The sequence below is a fragment of the Vanellus vanellus genome (genome assembly GCF_965231255.1).
Source record: "Vanellus vanellus genome assembly, chromosome: 2".
Lineage (NCBI taxonomy): Eukaryota > Metazoa > Chordata > Aves > Charadriiformes > Charadriidae > Vanellus > Vanellus vanellus.
The window spans coordinates 87,864,988-87,888,208 of record NC_138906.1 but is presented as its reverse complement, the minus strand read 5'-3'; the positions used below and the strand labels follow the sequence as shown (position 1 = coordinate 87,888,208).

At 40.9% G+C, this 23,221-nt stretch overlaps 1 protein-coding gene across 1 annotated transcript in view; it reads right to left on the bottom strand.

The window, feature by feature from the left end:
- Positions 1-23,221, bottom strand: part of MYO10 (myosin X) — a gene marked incomplete at its 5' end in the record, with an annotated part of 170,062 nt that overhangs the window by 13,234 nt on the left and 133,607 nt on the right. The window contains 13 exon segments of the mRNA XM_082479786.1: positions 814-1,008; positions 1,467-1,609; positions 4,332-4,387; positions 5,169-5,262; positions 8,646-8,741; positions 11,041-11,284; positions 12,573-12,696; positions 13,994-14,896; positions 15,326-15,365; positions 15,668-15,877; positions 16,890-16,996; positions 20,278-20,392; positions 20,551-20,675. Coding sequence (XP_082335912.1) covers positions 814-1,008; positions 1,467-1,609; positions 4,332-4,387; positions 5,169-5,262; positions 8,646-8,741; positions 11,041-11,284; positions 12,573-12,696; positions 13,994-14,896; positions 15,326-15,365; positions 15,668-15,877; positions 16,890-16,996; positions 20,278-20,392; positions 20,551-20,675 — 2,452 coding nt within the window.

The following is a 23,221-nucleotide window of genomic DNA, read 5'->3' as shown; positions in this document are numbered from 1 at the left end:
TGTGGCTTGTGAGCCCTACTTCTCCAGTTCTGTCTGTAACAGGACAACCTGAGACAGTCTTGCTTTGTAGGCGATGCGAGAGTCTTTCATCATCTGCACGCACGTACAAACAAGTATAAAGCCTGAACTACCTCTCTGTAAAAAAGTAATTAATTTCACACCAATGGAGTGGCAACTATGACAGGAAGAGCATTTCCAAATTCTCTCTCTGCATCGTTGTATGGGCTTTTTATGAAGTAGATTCAATTAAAGAAAATTTCATCTTTCACTAGTGAAAGTCTCTTTGAAGTGTCAGTGACCCCAATGAGATTATATAGGACTGTCAACAGTTGCTTCTCATTTGCAAACAGCCACTTCCAAGTTGAAAACCAGTTTGGAAAACACACAGGGGAGCTGACTCAGATGTAGCATGTAGGTTAGCACAAACTGAACTCTTACTCTAGATCTCCCTATACTTGCTCCACCAATATTAGTCCTCATAGTTCCTTCAGCACATAAAATAATGTATAAGGACACTGCTACTCATACGTCTTTCCCCAGGTCTTTGATGTGTACGCATAAGCATTCACATTAACTTAGCAGCAGTGTAACTTGAATGTTGGTGAGAACAAATTTTCCTCCTGTATACATTATTAGCTCTGTTTTTCGTCCAGTAAGTCCCTGTAAAATGCTTCAGTGACTTAAGAACCTGATTTGTTCAAACTGCAACCGTAATAATCCATTTTAAATATTTTTATGCACTGTTTGGTGCATTGCTAGGTAGGCAGGACAGAAGGCAACTAAAAGCATATTTGAACAAGAGCAAACAATTACCTGTCTCTTTGAAGATTTTTTCATCAGGTGGGACCACTGAGCACAGGCTGTTCAGGACCAGTGTACCCAATTTCAAAGCATTTTTCTCTGAACTCTTGTAATAATCTAAAGAATTGTGTGTCAAAACAAACCAACGCTTCTTTAGTTTTAATGAAGACATCTTTGGGTTGTTTTTTACTTCCTTGTGTAGCCATCCTGTTAAAGACACAATTTGAATCACTCTTCTTTTTTTTTGAAACAGTCGGACAAAATTAAGTTGCTAAAAGTTAGTTGTATACTTTTAACAACAACAAAAATATGATGTGAATTGTTTAGCCCACGTTACACAACTTTTACTAAAATTCTCAAACAATGAAATGATGAAGACATTACATAAAATCCAAATAAAAACTTTTCTCCTTTGGTGTTTACCTAGTAAAATTCTTTTGTCAACTTACAAAAATGCTTTTGTCATCATTACAGTGTTTTTTTACATAGCACAGCAGGAGTATAATTTCAGCTGTATTAATTTGTGAGTAAACTCCACGGTACAAAGATGAGGCTCTAGCACTGCCATGCAATGCTAGCATATCACACAGATTGTACGGTGGGAACGATGTCTTTGAAGCTTAATGGATGTTAATTACTTTGTTGCTGTCCCACTCAGTTCTTACCCCTCACAATGAATTCTTGTCCCTCCACTCTAGTGTCCCCCTTTGACCTTTGGAGCAGTGTTATCCAGTGATGCATCTCTTCAGGAGTGTCAGCATTACAGTGAAGAACACGATTAGCAGTGATGATCACAAATGAATTGGGTCTATGAAAATAAATGAAGATTGAAAAAGCCTTTACAATCAACATACGTACAGTTTACCTCACTCACCATAACCATAAATACTGTCCATTACTTGCATTTTCTATGCAGACAAATACTGTCTACCTCTGAAGTATTTATTTCAACACCACTAAACCTAAAAAAAAAAAATAAATTAACCATTTGAAAAGACTCAATTATATTGGATTCACACCAAAATGCTAGGGCTCTGAATGATGGGAAAGTTTACGTTAAATTGCAACTTGTCTTATCTCAAAATAAATCTATGGTGAGAAAAGCCTGCAATCTTTAATTGGCTTTGGATTTGAATCAGAACTCTATTTCAGGGTCAGATCTATTTAGAGTGTCTGCTTCAGTAGTTACATTAGCTAAAACCCAGTACAATTTACAAAGGTCTATAGTGAAGCAGCATGTGAACACAGATTCTTTTATTTTTAATGCAGTGAAGCTCAATTCGCAGAGACTACAATCTATTTTTAATGAGAGCCTGGCTTTTACCCAATCCTTCACCAGGATTCACTGAAGCATGACGAACCAGCCCAAGTGAACTGTGCTGAGGGCTTTCTGGATTAGAGAGGCAGCACATTTTTCAGTCTACAAACACTTGTTTTAACCCTTTACCATTTATTTTTTCATCAGTTTTTAAGAACTGTATCAGATGTAGAAAATGGCAATGATGCAGTCTGGGCCGGGCCACGCCACGCACGAGAAGCTCACGGGCTTCCTTTTACAGTTCTTGCAAGAAGGTAACTGGGTAGAAAGTAGAACCAATCAAAAAATTGTTTATGGGGACGGAGAGGTTCACCCAAATATGATACCATTCTCCAAAAACAGCGTGTGCTATGTGAAAGCTAGATGGATGACAGGATAAAGAAAAAAGTAAATAAAATTATTAAAAGGAAAAATTAGAAAACTGTGTGAAGGAAGGTTACAGTAAATCAAGTAACACGAGAAGTGTGCAAGTTATCTTAAAAGTTATCTACAGCTAGTGCTCCCCAGTGCCTCAGAAGGGGGTAAGGGAGTGATAAGAATCACCAGACTCACTGTGGTGCCGAAGGGCTACGTTATTCGGGAAGGGTGGCGGATGAGGAAACAAGGGGGGTATGTGAACTGAGGAATTTTATTGACCATGTTCTAAAATGTGTGAAGAGGCGGCAGCTTTAGATTGAGCTCCATAAAGCACACTCTAGAAAGCTGGATAATGTGATACACAGGACAGAAGCTATAGATGAGCTGTAGTAAGAGAACCGAAAAAGGAGAGCGCTAAGGTATAAACTAAGGTAGATCAAGCTATCAAACAAGAGGTTATGGTGGCCAACAGTAGCGAACCTTCCAGGTTCCCCTCTCCTCCTCCCCAGTTTAGGAAAATAACAGAAGCCTCATTCTTGGGATTCTTTCTGAATGCAGATTCAAAGGGCCCTCTGCTCAGCTTCTCTCTTTTGAGCTTGCAATAGTAGGTTCATATGCATCAAGATAAAAATAACCTGTTGCCTGTATTAGTGAAATTCGTTTCCTAATTGAAAAACCTTCCATCACTGATTTAGACCCAGAGAGCTAAAAAAAAAAAAATTACAAGAAAACAAATACCTGTGAAAAATGCTTAGAGGGGAAATGCCTTTCTAACTTAAAATTTTGAAAGTTCTGGATATTTGTGTTGTATCGTTTAGGAAACCTGGGCTTGTAATCACAGTTACTTGTCATATCAGTGTCTTGGCAGGCCAAGGACAAACCAGTAACTTAAACCCAGCTGTTTCACACACGTGCAATAAGGAGACTGAAATGAACTCTTACAGTACAAATAATACCTCACAGCCAGTAACCTTATAACCAGAGTCATAGCCTGAGCCCAGATTACTTTTTATCCCCCAAAACACTGTTACTTATTCAAGAACTAAGAATATCCTGATGGTTACTTTTTATCCTGCACTGTTGTCTTTGTTACAAGATGTTTTTATTCATAGAATCATAGAATGGCTTAGGTTGGAAAGGACCTTGAAAATCATCGAGTTCCAACCCTCCTGCCATAGGCAGGGACACCTCCCACTAGACCAGGTTGCCCAAAGCCACGTCCAGCCTGGCCTTGAACACCTCCAGGCATGGGGCCTCAACAACCTCTCTGGGCAACCTGTTCCAGTGCCTTACCACCCTCAAAGTGAAAAACTTCTTCCTGATGTTTAATCTAAACCTGCCCTCTACCTGTTTGAAGCCATTCCCCCTCGTCCTATCGCTACATGCCCTAGTAAAAAGTCCTTCCCCAGCTCTCCTGTAGGCCCCTTTCTGGGAAATAATTCTCATCCCTGTAGAATACAACATTGTTGCATGAGAAGCTGAACAGAAAAATGTTAAAATGATTTTTTTCTGCCTAATATATTGCTAAAGGACTCAAAAGTAAGCTGCTGTTTTTCAGGACCTTTACTTGTATAAATGAAGGAAATATTTGATACTCTACTTTGGCATCACTTTAGTAGCTGAACAGTTCATATACGAAGCAGTGTCAGGGAAGTTAATAAAGCCCCCACAAAAACCACTGCCATTCCTATTCCATCTTTTAACATGTGGTGTTTACTACTCTAAAAAGGCAGACAATAACGAATCACTTTAATGCATGGTTGGTTAGTAGATTAGAGAGACTTAAGTATTAAAGCATCCAATTTTGGCTGGAGAAAGGAGAAAAAGAGAGTCACCAGGCATGGTTCTGACTTACCTGTCTGGATTGTCAGCAGCACAGACAGAATCAATTAGTCCTACATCGAGCGTACCCTGTAAACAAATATCCAACCAGAAGAGAAGGAAGATATTTACTATTACATTACTCACAGTACTCTTCTCAGAAACAGGTGAAAGGAGCAGCAGATTTGATCAACCAAAATGAAGTTGAGATTTGGGCATCGGTTTCTCTTAACCATTAAAAGTGTTGAGGGGAAAACTAAGAGAGTCAGATTAACAGATCCAGTAAAATAGTATCTCTAGTTAAGTTGGAGGCAGCTCAAAAACTGCTTTTATTTTTCTATGCTTCCAAACCTGCTTGAATTTCTCACCTGAAAGTGCCATCCCAATATAAATGGCATCCTTTCAGAACAAACTTCTGAAGCCATTAAGCAGAAATTTTTATTTCCATTTGCTTGGTATTAGGTGCCAAATTTATCCCATTTATTCCCAGTGTATGTTGTACAGAATGATAAATGCAAGACCAGAGAAATTTTGAATTTTCTACTCTTGGGTTTTTAATTTACTCATTAACTGTATCTTTGCCAAACGTCAAACTCAAGCATACACTGTGGTGTGATAGGAAACTGGAACAGAAAAAGTCACCCCCAAAAGCAACACTTATTTTTCATCCAGATGAATGATGGGAGAGGGATCAGAAGTCAGACTCTCCTCTTGTATAGCTACAGGGTCAAGGACATGGAGCCTCTAGCCAGTGTCACACCTACCACTGCATTTAAGGAAACCTAGGTTGTGACGCTCAAGCTGTGGCCACCACAGTGCCCCTGTTTTCTAAAAATACTTGTTTTGACAAGTTTGTCAGATTTAGACTTACCACAGCATTCTGTGGATTTGCCTGCTCATCGTGCATCTCTCGGATCTCTTGCTCTGTGGACGCATGGACTTGACTGAGTACACTAAACCACTGGCTGTGGAGAGAAAGGCAGCAGTGTGTAAAGTAAAATGTTGCTTCTGCACAAGCCTTCTGTCACCTTTGTTCTGCAGAGATCTAGCAGGTTCTGCAGGTTTTTGAAATTGCTTAAGATTCCTTTTGTCAACATCCATAAAAGCAGCAAGGCTTTACATCAGTTCAAGTAATACTGGGCAGAAGCAAAGCCCTCCAGATCGCCCATCCAAGCTCATGTCATACCCTTCTTCCTGAAGAAAAATACCTTGAATAAAAATTGGCATCTCTGAAAAACTGGCAGTAAGCACACGGAAACATCTGAGTGCTTAGAGCATATTTGCAACACGTTCCACACATTTCATCTGAAAAAAAACACATTACTAGCTACACACAAAGCCTTTAATGGGAAACTCAACCTTCAGATTATAAATTCCGCAGCACTGATGGTGTGACCGGTAATACTTTTGTACAATGATACCTGTGCAAAGACCACCCAAATCCATCAAGTCCTTTGTAGAAGCACAGCTGAGAGGGGAACAAGAATAAAAACTCCCAGCAAATGCCTCTAACATTTTTTGTTCCCTATGGAGCAATGGAAAATCCAGCTGCTGGAAGGACCAGTGAAGTCGAACCAGAGCCAATTTGTGCCACTCCACTAGCCTTGTGTATATCCACAACAGGAAAACTGGCAGAGAGATTTCCAGTCCTTCGTCCCCTAGTGCTGAACAACAATTGCAGAAGGATTTAATTCCAACCACACCTTCTGCTTCTGGGAAATCTCTACCCTCCTGGCACTTGTATATGATAAAGCTCAACTGCTCTAAGCAATCCCACTGAAATCTGAGGGTAGAGCTTGGCCTGTTCAGCAGGTTCCTGAATGACATTCTTTGAGATATGAATTTGCCATTCTAATGAAAACCACCTGGGGGCAAGTTTTCAAAGCGCTCAGAAGCCCAGCCTCTAAACCAGACTCCTCACTTTCCTGCAGAGGCTCCTCCACCACCACCAGGTTGAGGAAACAAATGCAAAACTACTGGCTTTAAATATAAAGCTATGTTTTCTGCAATTGCTTGTAGTCACAGAATTTATGCTTATGACAATGAAGTGCTGCCTCCTTAAGTCCAGCATTCAGAAACCAACTGTTCCCCATAATGTAGATATCTGGAAACTGAACCGTCAAAATAGCTTGAGAAAACCCATGCAGTTTGTCAAAACACAACACTGCTGCCATATCCTAAGTCCTTTCTAACAGCTTATGCTTTCATTAGAAACAATGCAAGGCATGAAGAAAAATGAAGATTTAGAACGCCTGACAATAAAGAAAATGAGAACATATTTAGTTCTGCTTCTTTTGTTAAGACTGAGAGATAGCCACAGAGAGGTTGTGCTTAACACTTACTTTGCGATGTAAGACAAGGTCACTGAAAGCCCCTCAAAATGAGGGAAGGGTCATCTAAAGAGAAGGAACCATCAACTGAAAAAAAACCTAAACCTCATTTACCATAAGATCCCCACAAATCAAATTCAGCTTTCCTTTTTGGGCTCAAGAATTGCAAATGTATTTAAATGTCAATCTATTTAAAAAGAAAAAAAGACTTCATAGCACTGTATGCACATTTAGTAGTAATTTATTACAGGATTTTAGAGAACAATTCAGAGTTTTCATAATTTCACGTAATCTCTGTGTAAACAACAAGATTTAATCATGATACTTTGCAAAAGACAAAGGCAGATTTTACTCTCCTTTTGCTTTCTTCTCTCTCGGGACCTCCTTTGGCTTCCAGCTCAGTCCCAGAACCCAGTAACGGGGAAAAAAAAGACAGACTAGGTGTTTGAAAGAAATAAAACCTCAGCAGGGGCTGCCCACTGAAGCATTACTTCTTTCCTCAAATATACTTCCATGATCAAAATAGTAACTCCTCTTTTGCAGGGGGTGTCAGGTTTCTCTTGTTTTTTTCCCTTTATTTGAACAAAAAGCCACCTCAGATCATGGTCTAGCCCATGTACAAAATATTTTTTTCAACAGCAGATCCAGAACCAACACTGTCCAGTAATTTTGTACTTCACTTTTAGCAATGACAAATATTAACAAGGCTTTGACTTAAGCCTATCTGCAAATCTTTACACGTCTCCCTCATTAAAGTCTTCTGGGATGACTGAGAAAAAAGAAACATGAAATCCACTGGTAAAAAGAAATTTAATCTGGGTGGTGCATTATGTGTGCTATGCACAACAATAGCATATAGTGGCTCCTCCTTCATGTTTAAGAAAAAAAAAAAAAGAGATGCATGACAACAGACAAGTCTTTATACTGATAATTTCTTATTGGACCCTAGGGCATATACACAAGTCTAACAGAAAAGACTTTAGTTAAGCCTTCATTTTAAAATATACAGACATCACACAACAATCTTAACAATAACTGTTGGAAAGCTCGTAACTTATTTCAAGGGTAATTTTAGGGATGGCTAAAAAATGAAGAATGATTCTGCGTTGTAAGCATTGCTAAATTTATACTCAGGGTCCTGTGATATAGGAAGGTATTATACTTTTAAAAAGAATAGAATACGAAGCAACTTTCAAGGCTTCAGAGCAAAACTAGCTCAAGTCATGTTGACATAGGCATCCTGTATTCTGGCCTTGGGGCAGCAAGGCAGTGGGTAATAAGCTTTGATTACTAAGTTCACTTTATTTAAATGCTTGATTTTTATGGGCAAGCATATTATTATCTCGCAGGAACTCTAGTGTGGGGATTTTTTTTTAAAAAGATGCACTACAACCGATCCGACAAGTCAGGCTTGCTCCTCACCTACCAGCCTCCCCCTACAGTTTGATATGGATCCTTTAGCAACAAAAGCAAGACCCTTTTTAAATCAGCAGAAAGGGAAACAGTCTGTTGCACACTCTTCTTATTCATGAACATGCTTTCACCCACCGACCACATTACGACTTTTATGTGAAAAAATTTTAGGCTCTGCTTAGACAAACAGATGCCAATCCTAAAGAACAGTACTTTATTTCAGGCACATTACAGGGTTTTAAATACTGATTTAAACTATGCAGCTAAACACAGCAGGGTAATGGCTAAGGTAAGACAAGCATCAATGGTTGACGACTCCCTCTCTACAGACATACGGTATTTCAGAAAGTTGCTAGTAATAAATGGGTAACAGCCAAATTCTAGGCAAATTTTCATTGGCAGTCTGACTCTTCCCAGTAATGGTCTGCCACAAGATTTTCTTCTGAGCAGGCCTTTTGAAAAAGTGTTAAATACAACATGTTTAATACAGCCTGAAGATTTTGTGACAGAGGGCAAACAAATCAATGGCAACTACAAGTCAAGATGGCATAGAGGTTAAAAAGGAAAAAAAAGAAGAAAAGAAAAAGGCCTGATAACTTTCATACCTTGCATCCTCAGGAGACTCGGCAATTAAGTGGTAGGTTCTATCACCCATTACTAGGTCAATACCGTTTTCTTTGCCCGTATTATCAACAATCTCTCTGAAAAGAAGAAAAAGCCAAGATTGAGCATTAGAGATTGTCAACATTTTGAAAATTCTTTCTGCTGAGTAGCTCACAAACTACTGATACTTAAAATAACAGCAGCCAGCCTTGATCGGGTTCATTTGCAATACTCAGAATGTGATTTATCAGACAGTATTAATTCACCAAACTACAGTTGTGTTTTCTGCCTATACGGTATAAATATTCAAACTATTATGAATGTCACTATACCAAGTTGACTATTCTGTTATTATTTTAACAATAACTAAAGCAAAAGCATTATCAAACCTCAAAAGAAGCCAGGATGACTGAGTTGAGAAATGGATATATTTCTGAACTGACTGCATACCCAAGCAATTTTTTGAGTGGTAAAAATAAAGCTCTTGAAGATTAAAAATAAAAAGCAAGCAAAACCTGGATTAGTGTTTCTGCGTGGTTGTGAGTCAGCATAAAGACAATTCCAAACATGACTTCCAGAAAAAGCTGAGTACTCATCTGCTGAAAAATTACATCTTTCTCATTTGTAGTTTGGACATCTAAGTATCGATGTATTAAACAATCATGGGCCACAAAGCACAAGATTTTTAAGGAGTAATTTCAGTATTACCTCAGGTTTTCCTGAAGCTTAAGAAATCAACTTGAGTTCCTTTTTGCTGTATTACTGCATTTGTCTGAAGCTTATGATTTCCTTAACTAGCTATACTTCCTTATCAGCTATACTATTCTCATCAATCTCTAACATATAAACAACACGTGCAAGCTCTGCTTATCAGACTCATGAGGACAATTTATCTGCTATTAAAAGATAAAGCTGTAATTCTGTAATGTCTCCTTTAATTTGGTTTCCTTCCCTCCCAATAACAGCGTCAAACAGAACACTTTCCTCTTCTGTGTTTTAAGTGAATCAGCCTAAGATTTACTTAATTTGAATGGGGTCCCTAATATGGAGTGGTGAAATATGTAAGTCATACGATACATTAGGAATGCACTCAGTGAATATTAAAGTTACCTAGAAAAGCTTGTTTCTCATGACATACAGCTCTTTAAATACAAGTACCCTTTCTTTTAGCTATTTTGTACACAAATAGTCATTGATTGAACCTACAGTTCAAGTTAGGTTGAACAACCTTTACCTGACAATTTTAAAGGTATGTTCAGCAAAGAACTTCTATAGGGCACAGTCAATGAAACAGTGCGGTGACAACAAAAACCAGAAGGTTTAAACATATTAGAAAAATACACTAAATAAATGCTATGGTACATGAGACAGAGTCCAATTCAGTTTCAACAACAAAAAAAAATGTGGGAGGAACTTCTGTCTCTATTCAGAGATTTACTTGACAGCCATCAGCCCACTGGTTTTACAAGAGCAAGTTGGGATGCTCACTGAAACTACTTTGTTCTGCTTGAAATCAGGCTCAAGACAGGACTTCCAAAGAAAAGATTAATCTAAGCTTTCAATTTAGTTTAAGTACTCTGTTAAATTAACAAAATAAAATGGATAGTTGCAGATTACAAGGAGCAGAGTGGAATCAAGTGTTACAGCCATTTCTATTTTTCTCTACCCTGGAAGAAAGCTTAGGCACATTTTTGTACAGAAATGAGACTACCAATGTGAGCACACTCTAATTTTTAAATTAGTTAGATAATCCATAAGTTCATAAAGCATACTGACTCTTTAGAAGGAAAAATACCATCCCTTACAAAACTTTTTTCACGCATGCTTCAGGAAGCATAGAATTTTAAGGCGTAAGGAATTTTAGTTAGCAAGACGTAAGTTATTAAGCCAGGTTTAGTAATTCTACTTTTTTTAATGAATATACACATTTTAAAGACTTTTCTACCACTACCACAGTTATTTCAAAGACGAAAAAAATTGTAAACGCATACAGAAGATACAGCTTTGACCCATGCTAACTTAAATATACTCAGGGCCTATTAATTCCACCCTCTCCATTCTAGGTTTGCCTGCAGCTACGGACTTGGCAACGTGTCCCAAATTGCCTTGGGAATCATTACAGACTAAGTAGGGCCTCTAGTCTGGGAGAAAGCACAAATGGGTTCATTATAGCAGCAGTTTTCTCAAGTATTTGGCACTGGCTTAGCTCTGGAGCACTCCGGAGACTTAGGAGAGAGCCAAGTAAGGACAAAACTTGCTTTCAACAACTTCATCACGCACACTCTCATGCTTGCATTCACACAGTTTGAAGGCAGGGCACTTAACATCTTCCCAGATTAAGCCCCAAGAAGTATTTAGGAAGAACTATGGCTAACGTATAAAACCACATAAACCTACTTGGCTGTTCGGACATCAATGGCACCCTTTAGCTTTTCTTCACTGTCATTTTCAAAGTACATCAACCTGGACTGCCTGAGAACAAACCATCGTTTCTTCCAGTTCCTTCTGGAAAGCGTAGATGATCCACCCCCTTTTTTGTGAAGCCAACCCTGCTTAAGTGCTTCCTGCTTGGAACGAAACCACAGGAAGGTCTCATCTTTCAGGACACACCAGCGTCGCTTCCATGTGTTTATTAAGCCGCCTGGCAAGAGACACAGATGTAGGTTTATACATAGTTAAGACAAACAATTATACTGTAAAACAGAAGCTGTGACCAAACCAACGCTGGAAGATGCTGACCAACAATGCTGCAGTTAAACTGAGTCTCTGCTGTAAGTCACGAAACCAAAGATCTCATTTTTGCATATCCTTATGGCTGCCAATATTGTTGGCAATCTAAAGACCCTTAAATTATAAATTATAATGTATGTCTACAGAAGGGAAACATATATATAATTATATATACTTATACACAACATATATATATAATAAATATTAAATTATTAAAAAGTCTTACTGAACATAACAATCAGATCTTTAACACTGTTTTCAATGTATCTCAGTGATAATCTAAGAAAAGTTTAGTGTTAAACTCTTTCCTCTCTCCAGGTTATTAGGAGGTAACAACGTTCAGCTCAAAACCACAAAACTTGAAAAAGCTATACTTAAGTAGGAAATACATCAGTGTGAGCTCAGCCATACCGAAGTGTGGCTACACCGTAGACAATACACCTTGCACCGTAGTTACATGCCAGTCATCAAAACCTTCACCAAATCAATATACTCCTGTCCTTCCACAAAAACTTGTTGCTAACTACGTCAGAAGGTAAAAGCCATGCTAGTGATGACTGTGTACATTATTTTTCACACAAACATAGCTATGCACATATTCATCACTGTTCCTATTCCAGGAAAATAAGTTATTCTACAGTGATGCGTATCATACAAGGGTTCATCTAGATTATGATTTGCTATCAATCATCAGAAGATAAAACCAAGAATCTTAACCAGAGAACTCCTGCGTATATTCTTTCATAGTCCCTCACGCCCCTTTGCTACATATATCCTTCTTTGTGTCTTTTGGATTCAACATGAAAGTCGACTGATGTCAGTAAAACTGGTCTGCAACATAAAATGCTGTTGTCTATAAGTTTTTGGGAGATGGAATCAGGTTTCCTCAAAATTTGGTACTATTTGACTTTGTGAGTTATTTTGCTCTATTTATACTGTATATTCCATTGTTTATGAACCAGCAAAGATGTAAAATGAGAGAGGCAGCCCAAAATGTTGATGTTCCTTTGCAGAAGGGAAAAAGGCTGCCAGATGTAAGCCACTGCAAGTAACTTAATTTGAGAGCAGCTCTCTCCAGACTTTTCTGTTACCCTCTGAAAAATTAGAAAATAGCTTAACACTACAGGAATTGAAGTGCAAGGTGTAATAAACATTTCTGGTTATTTTGTATATTTAGCAAATTCTGATTCACCCAGTACCTTTCATGTAGAGAAAGCTGTGAAAGTAGGGCAGGCTGACACAGCTATAGACTGAATCCCTCCGGTAGGAAAGTTCATCATCTGTATCAAACCTGGAGTCAAAATCTTCTTCACTGTCTTCAAACTACAGAAGAAAGGAATAAAGGTGAAATGACCTCTTAGGAAGGAGTTTAGATGAAATCGGTTTAGAAGTCTTCAGCTAAAACATTTTATGCTGTATTGGAAGGACACGATTCCTCGTTGTTTTTTGTCCAGGGCAGAAAGGAAGGAGTACACTATAGTAAGTTGCAGGTGGTTCTGTTTGATTACACTGCTAGCTCTAATGTCATATAACAAATCTATGAAACAGCTTTGTAGCTGCTCAGAAAAGTTATCGCTTTGCAAGAGCATGGCCAGAACACGCTACCTTGTGCTACCTCCCTCCATCATTGAAGTGCTGTTTAGAAAAGTGAAGTTTAGAAAAGTCTTGAAATAGAAACATATTCCACATGCTGTGGTAATGGCTTCCTCCACCCTCACCCCAAATAATCGGAATTTCTGTTCTGCATCTGTCACGCACCCAGAGTCGTGCAACAGGAAGGAGTCCTCAATAGAGACAGCTAAAAGTGTTTTTCTCTTAGACAAGAACTGTCAACTTATCCCAACAACCATGATGGCTCTTTGACCGGCTTTTATAACCTCAACTGTAATAGGTATTTTAGTGTTAACGTTTTCCTTCTAAATAAGCCAGCATTGCTAATATACTTTTTCATTTTCCCAGTCACACAGTCTCACAGAAGTATTCTGTGAGCGGTAGAGGGAATCATATTCTTCCCAAAATGTTTGTAGGACCAAAGCCCACAGTATGCTCAGTAAACGGTTCCTCAGTATGAGTATCTGCCTCAATAATTTTAGCCATCATGTGAAACTTACTCTCCAAATCATCTCAAAATACACCTGGGATTTCTGGGACTTCTGCAAGCCGCTTATTGCTCTGCACTGTTGTAACTTGCATGCATAACTGAACCTGTTTTTTTCTGAAACCAGTTCTCCACCGTACTACCTGGTACCCCCCTCGAAACACACACACACACACACGCAGAGAAGAGTTTTGCTTATGCATTGCATCCAAGGCCATGCACCGAACTCCTCACCAAATAATACGCAGTTCTGCATTAAAACAGGCAGAACCATATCCTTGCATAAGCCTAGGACTGCAAGCAGCACCCGAGCTGCCTCCAAGTCTAACGCGCTCACCCCAGTGGCATCTAGATGGCCACAGACAACTATGTCCATACGCAGTCTAAGCAAGTCAAACTACACAACACAGACGTCTTTAAGAACAGCCCCAGTGGTGACTCTACGGCTGCCCAGTGGGAAAAACCCACTAATAATTAAAAAACACATATCAATCATTAGATAATAAAACCAGTGATACTTACAGAAGACTGAGCTCCTTCAGAGCTAAATCGGTATGCTCCAGAGCTATTGTATGTCCCCACCGAGCATCGGTAGTCCGGTGACCACTGGCTACTGTGCGAATTAGAGAAGGTCACGCTGCTACCAGAAGTAATAGCACCATCTTCATAATCGTCTTGGTCGTAATCATAGTCTCCATCAGGAGAAATAAGTTCCACGGAATTTGGGGGTCTACAGGATACATTTTCTGGCATGCAGTATGTGGATTCACCACTTGAAGAGTTGTGGAGACTGACTGTATCATGGGTAGGAGGTATAAGCATGGTGTTGCTAGCAGCAGGAATTGTTGGCACCACAGTATCATTCATATAGGGATCTTCTTCTGAGGAATCATCGCTTGTTCTGATGCCACTGGTCCTTTGATCAGAATGGCCATGCTCACTTGGGTTGGGCGAATCCTTAAATGCATCGTCATCAGCTTCAAAGCCCTCATCTACCTCCTCCTCAGGATATGGCTGGCTGAAGTTAAAATTGGGCTTTTCACTGCAGGCATTTCCAGTCTGTTCAGTCAGTTCAGCAGGATACCCGTTGCCCACAGAGAGAGACCTCTCGATGTTTCGGACACATTCATCAATCTCATCAAAGTTCAGAGATTCCAGGAACTCCTGGGCTGCTCGACATGCTTCGTCCTCGAGCCGCCGGAGTTCCTCGTCTCGAAGCTGCTGCAGCCTCTGTAACGAAGCCTCTGTCAAAGACAGCTCCTGCTGCTTCTTCACACGCTGCAGGTCTTCAATTTCTTTTTCCAGACGCAGGATTTCTTCCACCTGTCTGCTTTCTTTCTGCTTCTCCACCTCTTGCTTCAGCTCTGCCTCCTTCTGGGCTTTCTGAATGGCAGCCAGTTCCTGCTTCTTTCTCTCTTCTTCAGCCTGCATTCAAAATAAAACAAAGTAAAAATTAAAATAAAATAAAATAAAGCCCCTCAAGGCAAGATTCCTTTTTAAAATTTGTTTATTTCTAAAGCACTGTTCTCCCACCATGCTGTTCATTTAAAAGGACCCCTATCCCTACATCAGAAAGAAAAGAATAGGAAAGAAAAAGAAAAACGAAAGCATTTGCTCACAGATACTGGAAAGCTGAGGTACATGCAGAAAGTTCAAACTTTGCCAGAAATTAAATGAAGCATGAGGCGAAAGAAACTTCCATGCAAACAACTGTATCAAGTTTCCTTTGGCTTTATCTGCCAACTCCTGTAATAAGTTTAGTTTAAATGCCACAGATGCCTTTTATTTTTTTAATGGCTGGGTTGAGATACTTAAATAAACAGGATGGCTGAAAGCACTAAGAATATCATTTACCTGCTGGGCAAGACGCTCTGCTTCTTGCCTTTGTCTTTCCCTAAAAGAGAAGGAAGAAAAGAAGTTAGTAAATCAAGCTCAACATAAGCTCATCACATACCTTTGCTAGGGCAATATCTCAACTTACAGAGATCATCTGCCACATGGAAAAGACAGCCAAAAATAAGGTCACCGAGGATACGTTTGTGAATATGAAACTACCACAATAGCTACATGCATCTTTTAGCAAAAGAAACAAAGGTTTTCAACATCACTTATCAAAAACAGCCTGAAAAAAGGGCTATTCAGACCAAAACCTAATATAGCACGGACAGGAGAGTGATGTAAGACAGCGTACTGCACCTTTCTTCCTCCTCTTTTCTTCTCTCCTCCTCTTGTCTCTGCTTCTCCTCTAGTCGCTCCCTGTAAACGCGTCGAGCAAGCTGGCCTCGCCGCTGCTTCTGAAGGATTATGGCTGCTTTCTTCAGGCACAGAAACTTCTTCCTACCACTGAATGCTCTATAGTTCTTCTGTATCACAACCACATAGTAGAGAACCTTTCTATACCGCTTTCTGGGAGATAAGGAAAAAAAAAAAAGGAAATTTCTAAGGAAACAAGGAATTAACGAGCAGTCGCAAGAAGTCTGGCCATGGTGACCTGCAGTAATGAGCCCGTAGTAGCAAAACCAATTTGTTATTTCTAGCTCTGTGATGATTTCTCCATTCTTGTTCACTTTCTCCTCCCTTTGACAGGAAAGAGATTCTCCCATTTCTATGACAGAGCTCTGTGTGTCTTCATTAAGGAAATGCACATTACCTCTCTTACATGTTCTTATGTGCCTGACAAGGAGATGCTAAAAGGACAGCTCTGTGTGTGTGCACACGTGCAGAGACAGAATATACATAGATACTCATCCCACGTCTCATGAACAGCAGGAAAGCTCTGCCATTAAAATAGGAATACAGTTTTTAAGTAACATACTGGTCAGAATATAAGGACAGGACTAATATACACATGAAGAGAAATTACCTCATTATGCAAACAAGTTTCCTTAAACTGTCTACTGATTTGTAGAAAAAGCAGAGAAATAAACAGATGGGATGAGCAACTCTACCTAATACATAATGCATGAAGCCAGGTAAACAAGTGAAACATTAATCAGTTAGCTAATGTCATGGTTCTTCAAGAACCAAACTGATTAGTTTTATTTGCCTTCTCTTTTCTTACCACGACGAAGCAAAGATAAGTCTGAATCTCAGCTGGTAACTTGGGGCAGCCCCACTAGGTGCCATCCAGCTAGAGCTCCTACCACGGATCTAACGCCACGATACAATTATATGGATACTGGCTGACCTCCAAACTTCCATACTGTCCTGTTCATTACATTAAACCAATTCAAACTCCATTTTGGTTTGTTCATGGATCTGGCAAAGATACCAGCTGGCATTTTCAAAAGCCACTTACAGGATTTGGATGCCTGGTCCGTAGCAAAAGTTAAGAAGTGAGCCAGAAGGATTAAACTCTGTGGCACCCCAGCCATTTATTCCAAAGCTTGATTATTAATATTCCCATCTAGTCACTTACCGGGCTGCATAACCTAAGATGTGAGCTCGGATAATCATTGCTGCCTTGGTGACTTCCACCTCTCGCTGTTTCTCCAACTTGTGTTCCAAGGACTCCCGGAGAAACACCTACATGAGAAAACCTGTGGCTTAACAACTTGCGGAGAGCATCATATATAGAGGACAGCCAGGGGGCTGCCAACGTCAGCTCGAGCAGCAAGCCTCAGCTTTGAATTCAGAGACAAACATACCATTTCCTCAACAGAAAAGGAAAAAAACAAAACGCATTCCTCTTAAAAGAAAATACCTGCAGATGATCCTCTAGCTTTGGATTTCAGTGGGAAGAGCCTGATTACACTAACAAAAGTTTTAATTAGGAGTAGGGTTTTTCCAAAAGCAACATAATTACTGGCTTTGTTAAACAGCCTTTCCCACCAAAGAGTATCCCAGGCCAAAGAAGCTGGAGGACTTAGCATGAACTTCCTGATTTGAGGGGCAGAAACACCACCCCGATGACTTAGCTGTTTCACAGTACCGGCAGCCTTCACAACCCCTTACAAGCCTCATCGCTTCAGACGGCATTGCTATAAGCCTGCAGAAGTAAGTAGAAACGAGAGTCGTTTCATATTTGGCTCGACTCGACTGCATTTTCCTGCCGTTACAGGGTGACACAGCTGCCGGCGCCAGACACCCCACCACAGCCGTCCGCCCTCCGGCAGACGGACCGCTCTCCAAGCTCTCATCCCAGCACTAACCTGGGTCATTCGCCCAGACTGCCTAGTGCCTCTTAGAGGCAGCTTTAGCACGTGGCATTGACATACGTTGAGCTAAGCTGGCTTATTTTGCCTTGAATGAATGAAAGTGCTTCTCCAGCCAAGCAGAGGCACAGGGCATGCAGCTTCCCTCTTCCATCCGCCTCGACACCTGCTCTTTACTGCAGACTCACCAAGAGGTGAGCTATCTCCTGCCAGCGCTTTTTCCAGCCCCTCTCAACTGTGCCTTTTGGAAGGCTAAGTCTGCTGGTATCGGCTGTAGGTGGCAACAGCCTGGCGTGCTGCTGCCTAAGGCACGAGCAGCCGGAACTATCCAGTGCAGCGACACTTGGATTATCCGGGACGAGCCAGGCTGCGCACCGCAACGGGGTGATGAGGAAAGCACACGGACAGCATGGGCTCTGCTAAGGGAGGAAGGCTGCAAGGACATTTAAAAGCAGCAATGCTTCCTTGAAGTGTTTTGGGTTTTTTCTTGCTGTGGAAAAAAAAAAAAAAAAAAGAAAGAAAAATACGACTTTTGGGAGTATTCAATTAGAAAAAAAGGTAGGTTTTCCCTCTATGTTCAGGGGAAAAAAGCCTATCACCAAAGACAAAGCAGGACTCCTGAGGAGAGACACAGTCGTGAGTTTTGAATGTAGCTGGAAAGGGACTACATTTTACTACAACTTATCCAACTCTAAGGAACATAAGAAGTCCCACAGAAAGTCCCCAAACAACATTCCAGTATCCGAGTTGCCCTGGGTAGCTCTTTCTATAGAAAGCTTTTAGGCATGGAAAAAGCCTTTTCTTTCACTCAGTGGGCAATCTTTCTTTGCTCTACACACACTGGCTTTAAAAATGCAACAAAATTCTCCTTCCGAAAGGCATTCAGCTACTTCCTGAACAAAAACGGATGTTAAGCACATGTTACACCCAGGCTCATGCCTTTTCCTGAGCAGGTGCACTGCAGCTTGGGATGTAAAAGACAAGGAAAAAAAAAATCACACTGAAGCTAAATCATTGCAAAGTCTTTACTACCCCTTTTAAATCACACGGGCAGGATAGTGCCCCAACCCATGTTCAGTCTGAAACCAATGCCCTCTTGTCCTTCCCTACAATAAGCTGTTTATGAAGACTCTTACAAGTGTGCAGGCAGCTCCTGGGGGGGGGGATGAGCCACAGCCCCAGTAAGGGAAATTACAACAGAGCTCTGGCTCCTACCAAGCAGCTGGTCAGAACAATTTCAGGTTCTGGTAAATATATGTCCCTAAGATGCCAAAGCGCTGTCCGGGGTCCATGTGTACGCACTGTTAATATCAATCTGAAAATATAGTGGGAAGCACAGCCTAGCCCTGCGGCCGAACATTATCACTGTATTACGTGTAAGCCATCGTCTACCAAAACGGGATAAAAGATAACTTCAACTGCCATCAGAATATTTCAGGTTCTATCCCTTACAATAACTGTAAAATTATTAAATCAACTTTCCCAATAGCATCTCTGAGACTCCTTAAGCATGCAGAGGAGTGGAGGAAACCCTTCAAAAATATGCCGCTGTGGGGGAGAAGAGGATGAGGGGAAAGGGTGTTTCACACAGAAATCAATCAGATTTTACAAAATATTTTTGCCGCCTTATGAGAAAGTTTCACAGTTCTAACAACTGACAGGAGAACTGCAAGTGTAACACATAATTCAGCAAACTTTACTTCTGGATCTGGTTTTCGTTCTCCCTCTGCTATGGAAGCCCTGGGAGCACCAACAGGAGTTACCCAGAGAAAAAAGAACAGAAAGCTATCTGCAGAGGCCTGGGGGGTGATCCTTGGCAGTGATGGTCTGATGTTTGTAATCCACCCTCTAGTCCTTTGCACCAGGCGTTTTTAAGATTTAAGAGATCTCAAATCTTGCAGTGGGGAATCCTCTCCTGAGTACACGATGCTTTCACAAGGGAAGCTCTGCACACAACTGTTGTCCAAAATCAAACTTGAAAAACGAGCATGCAAAAACACCTGGACTGTTTTATTTCTTAAATTAGAACTCCATTCTTTCAATTAAAATAATTTGGATTTTTGTTGGGGAAAAAAAAAAAAAAAGTTGTAGGCAAAGTTCAGGTTGTCCGGTAGGTCACATACTGAGGTCTTATGTACCTCTGAAATAGACTCTTCAGACTAAGATGGCAAACACACTTAGAGCTCAACTCTGCCACATGAACACTGGCTAAATTCCTCCCCCTGGTTTCAGCCACTGAGCAGGTATCATGCAGGTGGCTTTACTGGTATGAGTGGAGCTCCCTGTAGAATAAAGGTGTTACTTCACATGCTCGATACTTCAAAAAAATGTTAAAATCCAGCTACCGTGTTTTAAGTTCTGATCCTCACCAGCGCTATCGCTTGTGAACACTGGCAGAAAATTCAAGTGGACTCTTTCTCCATGACTGAAATCACCAGTCAGTGTCTAAGTGCCTTAGACAGCAAATTCCTCAGCACAACCATTAATTGTTGCTATAAGGGTTTCAAGGGCACCAACAGGCATGCGCAGCTTCTTTTAAGGCCAGAAGTAATTACCATTACAACTACATCTCTGCAGCTGTGCAGTCTAAATCCTGTCCCCTCAGCTTTGCATAAGCACCAGCCCCACAATACGCACAGTCAGATTATTTACCTTATTTTTTCCAAGCTGCCATTCAGTGCTTGTGTTGTCATACAGACGAAGTAGGACGGCACATTTCTCATGTAAATCTTCAGGCAGAGTTAAGTTTCTCATGAGGACTTTATACCTGGCAACCAAAACCTATTTATTACTTCATTTAAGACACAAGTTCTATTTTTTCCATATGATTTTTTTGTTATTAGATTTTCACTTCATTCCTCAACATGGGAATGTTGATTTGGTACCCGTGAATCGCATCTGAAGCGCACAAGTCAGAGTGTTTACCTTTTATAAAAGTCTTGAAAGGGCCTCCGGACTGGGAAACCAGCCCTCCGAATCCTGACTGTCTCCAGCATCCCAGAATAGCGCAGCTGGTTAAGCACCACTGTCTGATCAAACTGGTCTGGCATCTAAAACGAGCAGGTTCAAAACAAGGATTTTAATAGCAATGGTTAGAGATGTCAGGAGAAACAAACAAAGGGAAAATTATATGAATCTGAAATGCACAGAGGCTAAAAACTGGCTACGCAGTATCTTAAAGGACATTAGCATTTCTGAGCCTATAAAAATATATCTACAGGATGGAAATAAAGGGGTAGTTACAGAATATCCTTTCCACAGACAACATTTACAGCCATTTAATCCAACCAGCTCTCTCTTTCCATTTCATGTATATTCGTGGGCCATTGCTGTGCAGGAAGAAATGACACAAAGAAGCACAGGCAACTAACAGGTCAACAGCTATAAGCTTGACTATTTTGTTTCTTTAGTGACTGAATTTACAGTCCCTGTAGCTGGTCCCAAATGTTGAAGATACACAAATACAGTGGTGTGATATGGCCTTTAGAAAAAAAATCCAACAACAAACAACAACAACAAAAACCCAAAACAAAAAAAAACCCAAACCCTAAAGGGCAGAAAAGATTTAATTTTCAGTGTAGTGACAATTCATCTACTATGGACAGGGATGGAAGTTTGCCAGTGGTACCTCAAATCTCAAATAAGCTGTATTTCAAAGAGTTTCTATTTGCTGCTACTCTGAACAGCAGAAATATTTTCATCTGTAAACAGAAAAAAAAAAATCCGTTTATCTGAAATAAGTTTCCATTAGTTTGCATGCTGTTCTTTCAGCATCATTTTTCATCTAGAATACAGCTCACCCTATAGCCACTCAGTCATGAAAACCTGTGAAAACTGATCCGTATGTTCCTGCCCTTGGGAGCCTCGGGAATCCTCTCATTCCATTTCAGAATCCTCTGAGTCACCTGTGCTCTCACCACGCTTTGAGGTAAAACAGCCACACAAAGTTACTCAAGATAGTGTGAACTGCTGTCTTGCAAAATGCCAGCAACCCCGATACCAAAATAATGTCACATATAAATACACCATTTAATTCATCGGACCAAACATCCACTTTAACCCACCAGGTGACCCTCCAGCAAAGTGCTTTGCAGGGCTGGAGTATAGTGCTTAGTATTTTGCAAGAGGTTCAGAAGGTGGGAACTCATAGATACAGCCAATAGTCTATATAAGATCTGAAGTTCTTCAGCTGATAGAAACGACAGCAAGATCAAGCCCTGAGCAACTGTAAATCAGGGGACTCTCTTGGTATCTATTACCTGGCTTTAATCATGCCCCTTGTTCAACTTAACAAATAAATGACTCCCCCAAATTTTGACTTATCAAAAGCACTTTCAGGAAAGCACATACTCAAAAGTTCATTTAAAATATCCAGTCTAAACTTTTCCATCAGCACCTTTATGCATAAACCAAAAAACTGTGTGCTAGTGATGATACCTCTGAACTGTTAATTAGGTAACTTCAAAAATACTCCTTTAAAAGCCAAAATGTCTAACCCAAAATGTTGCTATTCCTTCTTTCATTAATTTCTTTTCTGGATCAGAGGTGGGATACTCCTCAGTAGATGCAGCAGTGCTTCCACAGGGAGCCGTCGCAGAGCCAGGCATGGGCAAGTGCTTCCCCAGCACTCCCCGTTCCTTTCCAACTCCTTCCTTTGGTTACTGGGGCCAAAATTCATAATGGAAAAACACCACAGCCCGGCCCCTCCTCCACAAGCAGTAGCACTGAAGAAAAATGAAAACAATTTGTGTTTTAAAAAGTCGCTGGTCACCACGGTGAGCCCTGCCCGGGGCAATCAGCACTGCGTGCCGGCAGGACCTGATCCGGCCCGAGCAGGCGGACGGGGGCGATGGAGAAATTCAGCCACCACCAGCAGCTGCTGCTTTTGCCTTCCCTCGGAGACCGGTGCTTTGCACCCCAGGGAGATTCAGGAGCTACATCAACTCCGCACCACTCTGGCCACTGTTACATCAATGGCTCTGTTAGAAATGTGACTTAACTCTTTATGCATCAAGAGTGTGGCCAGCAGGTCGAGGGAGGTCATCCTCCCCCTCTACTCTGCCCTGGTGAGGCCGCATCTGGAGTATTGTGTCCAGTTCTGGGCTCCCCAGTTCAAGAAGGACAGGGAACTGCTGGAGAGGGTCCAGCAAAGGGCTACTAGGATGATTAGGGGATTAGAACATCTTTCTTACGAAGAAAAGCTGAGGGACTTGGGTCTTTTCAGTCTAGAGAAAAGAAGACTGAGGGGGGATCTTATCAATACTTATATATAATTAAAGGGAAGGTGCCAGGTAGATGGGAACAGTCTTTTTTCAGTGGTGCCCAGTGATAGGACAAGAGGTAATGGGCACAAACTCGAACATAGGAAGTTCCATCTAAACATGAGGATGGACTTCTTTACTTTGAGGGTGGCAGAGCACTGGCACAGGCTGCCCAGAGAGGTTGTGGAGTCTCCCACTCTGGACATATTCAAAACCCGCCTGGATGTGTTCCTGTGCGACCTGCTGTAGGTGACCCTGCTTTAGGCAGGGGGGTTGGACTAGATGATCTCCAGGGGTCCCTTCCAACCCTGACCGTTCTGTGATTCTGTGATTTC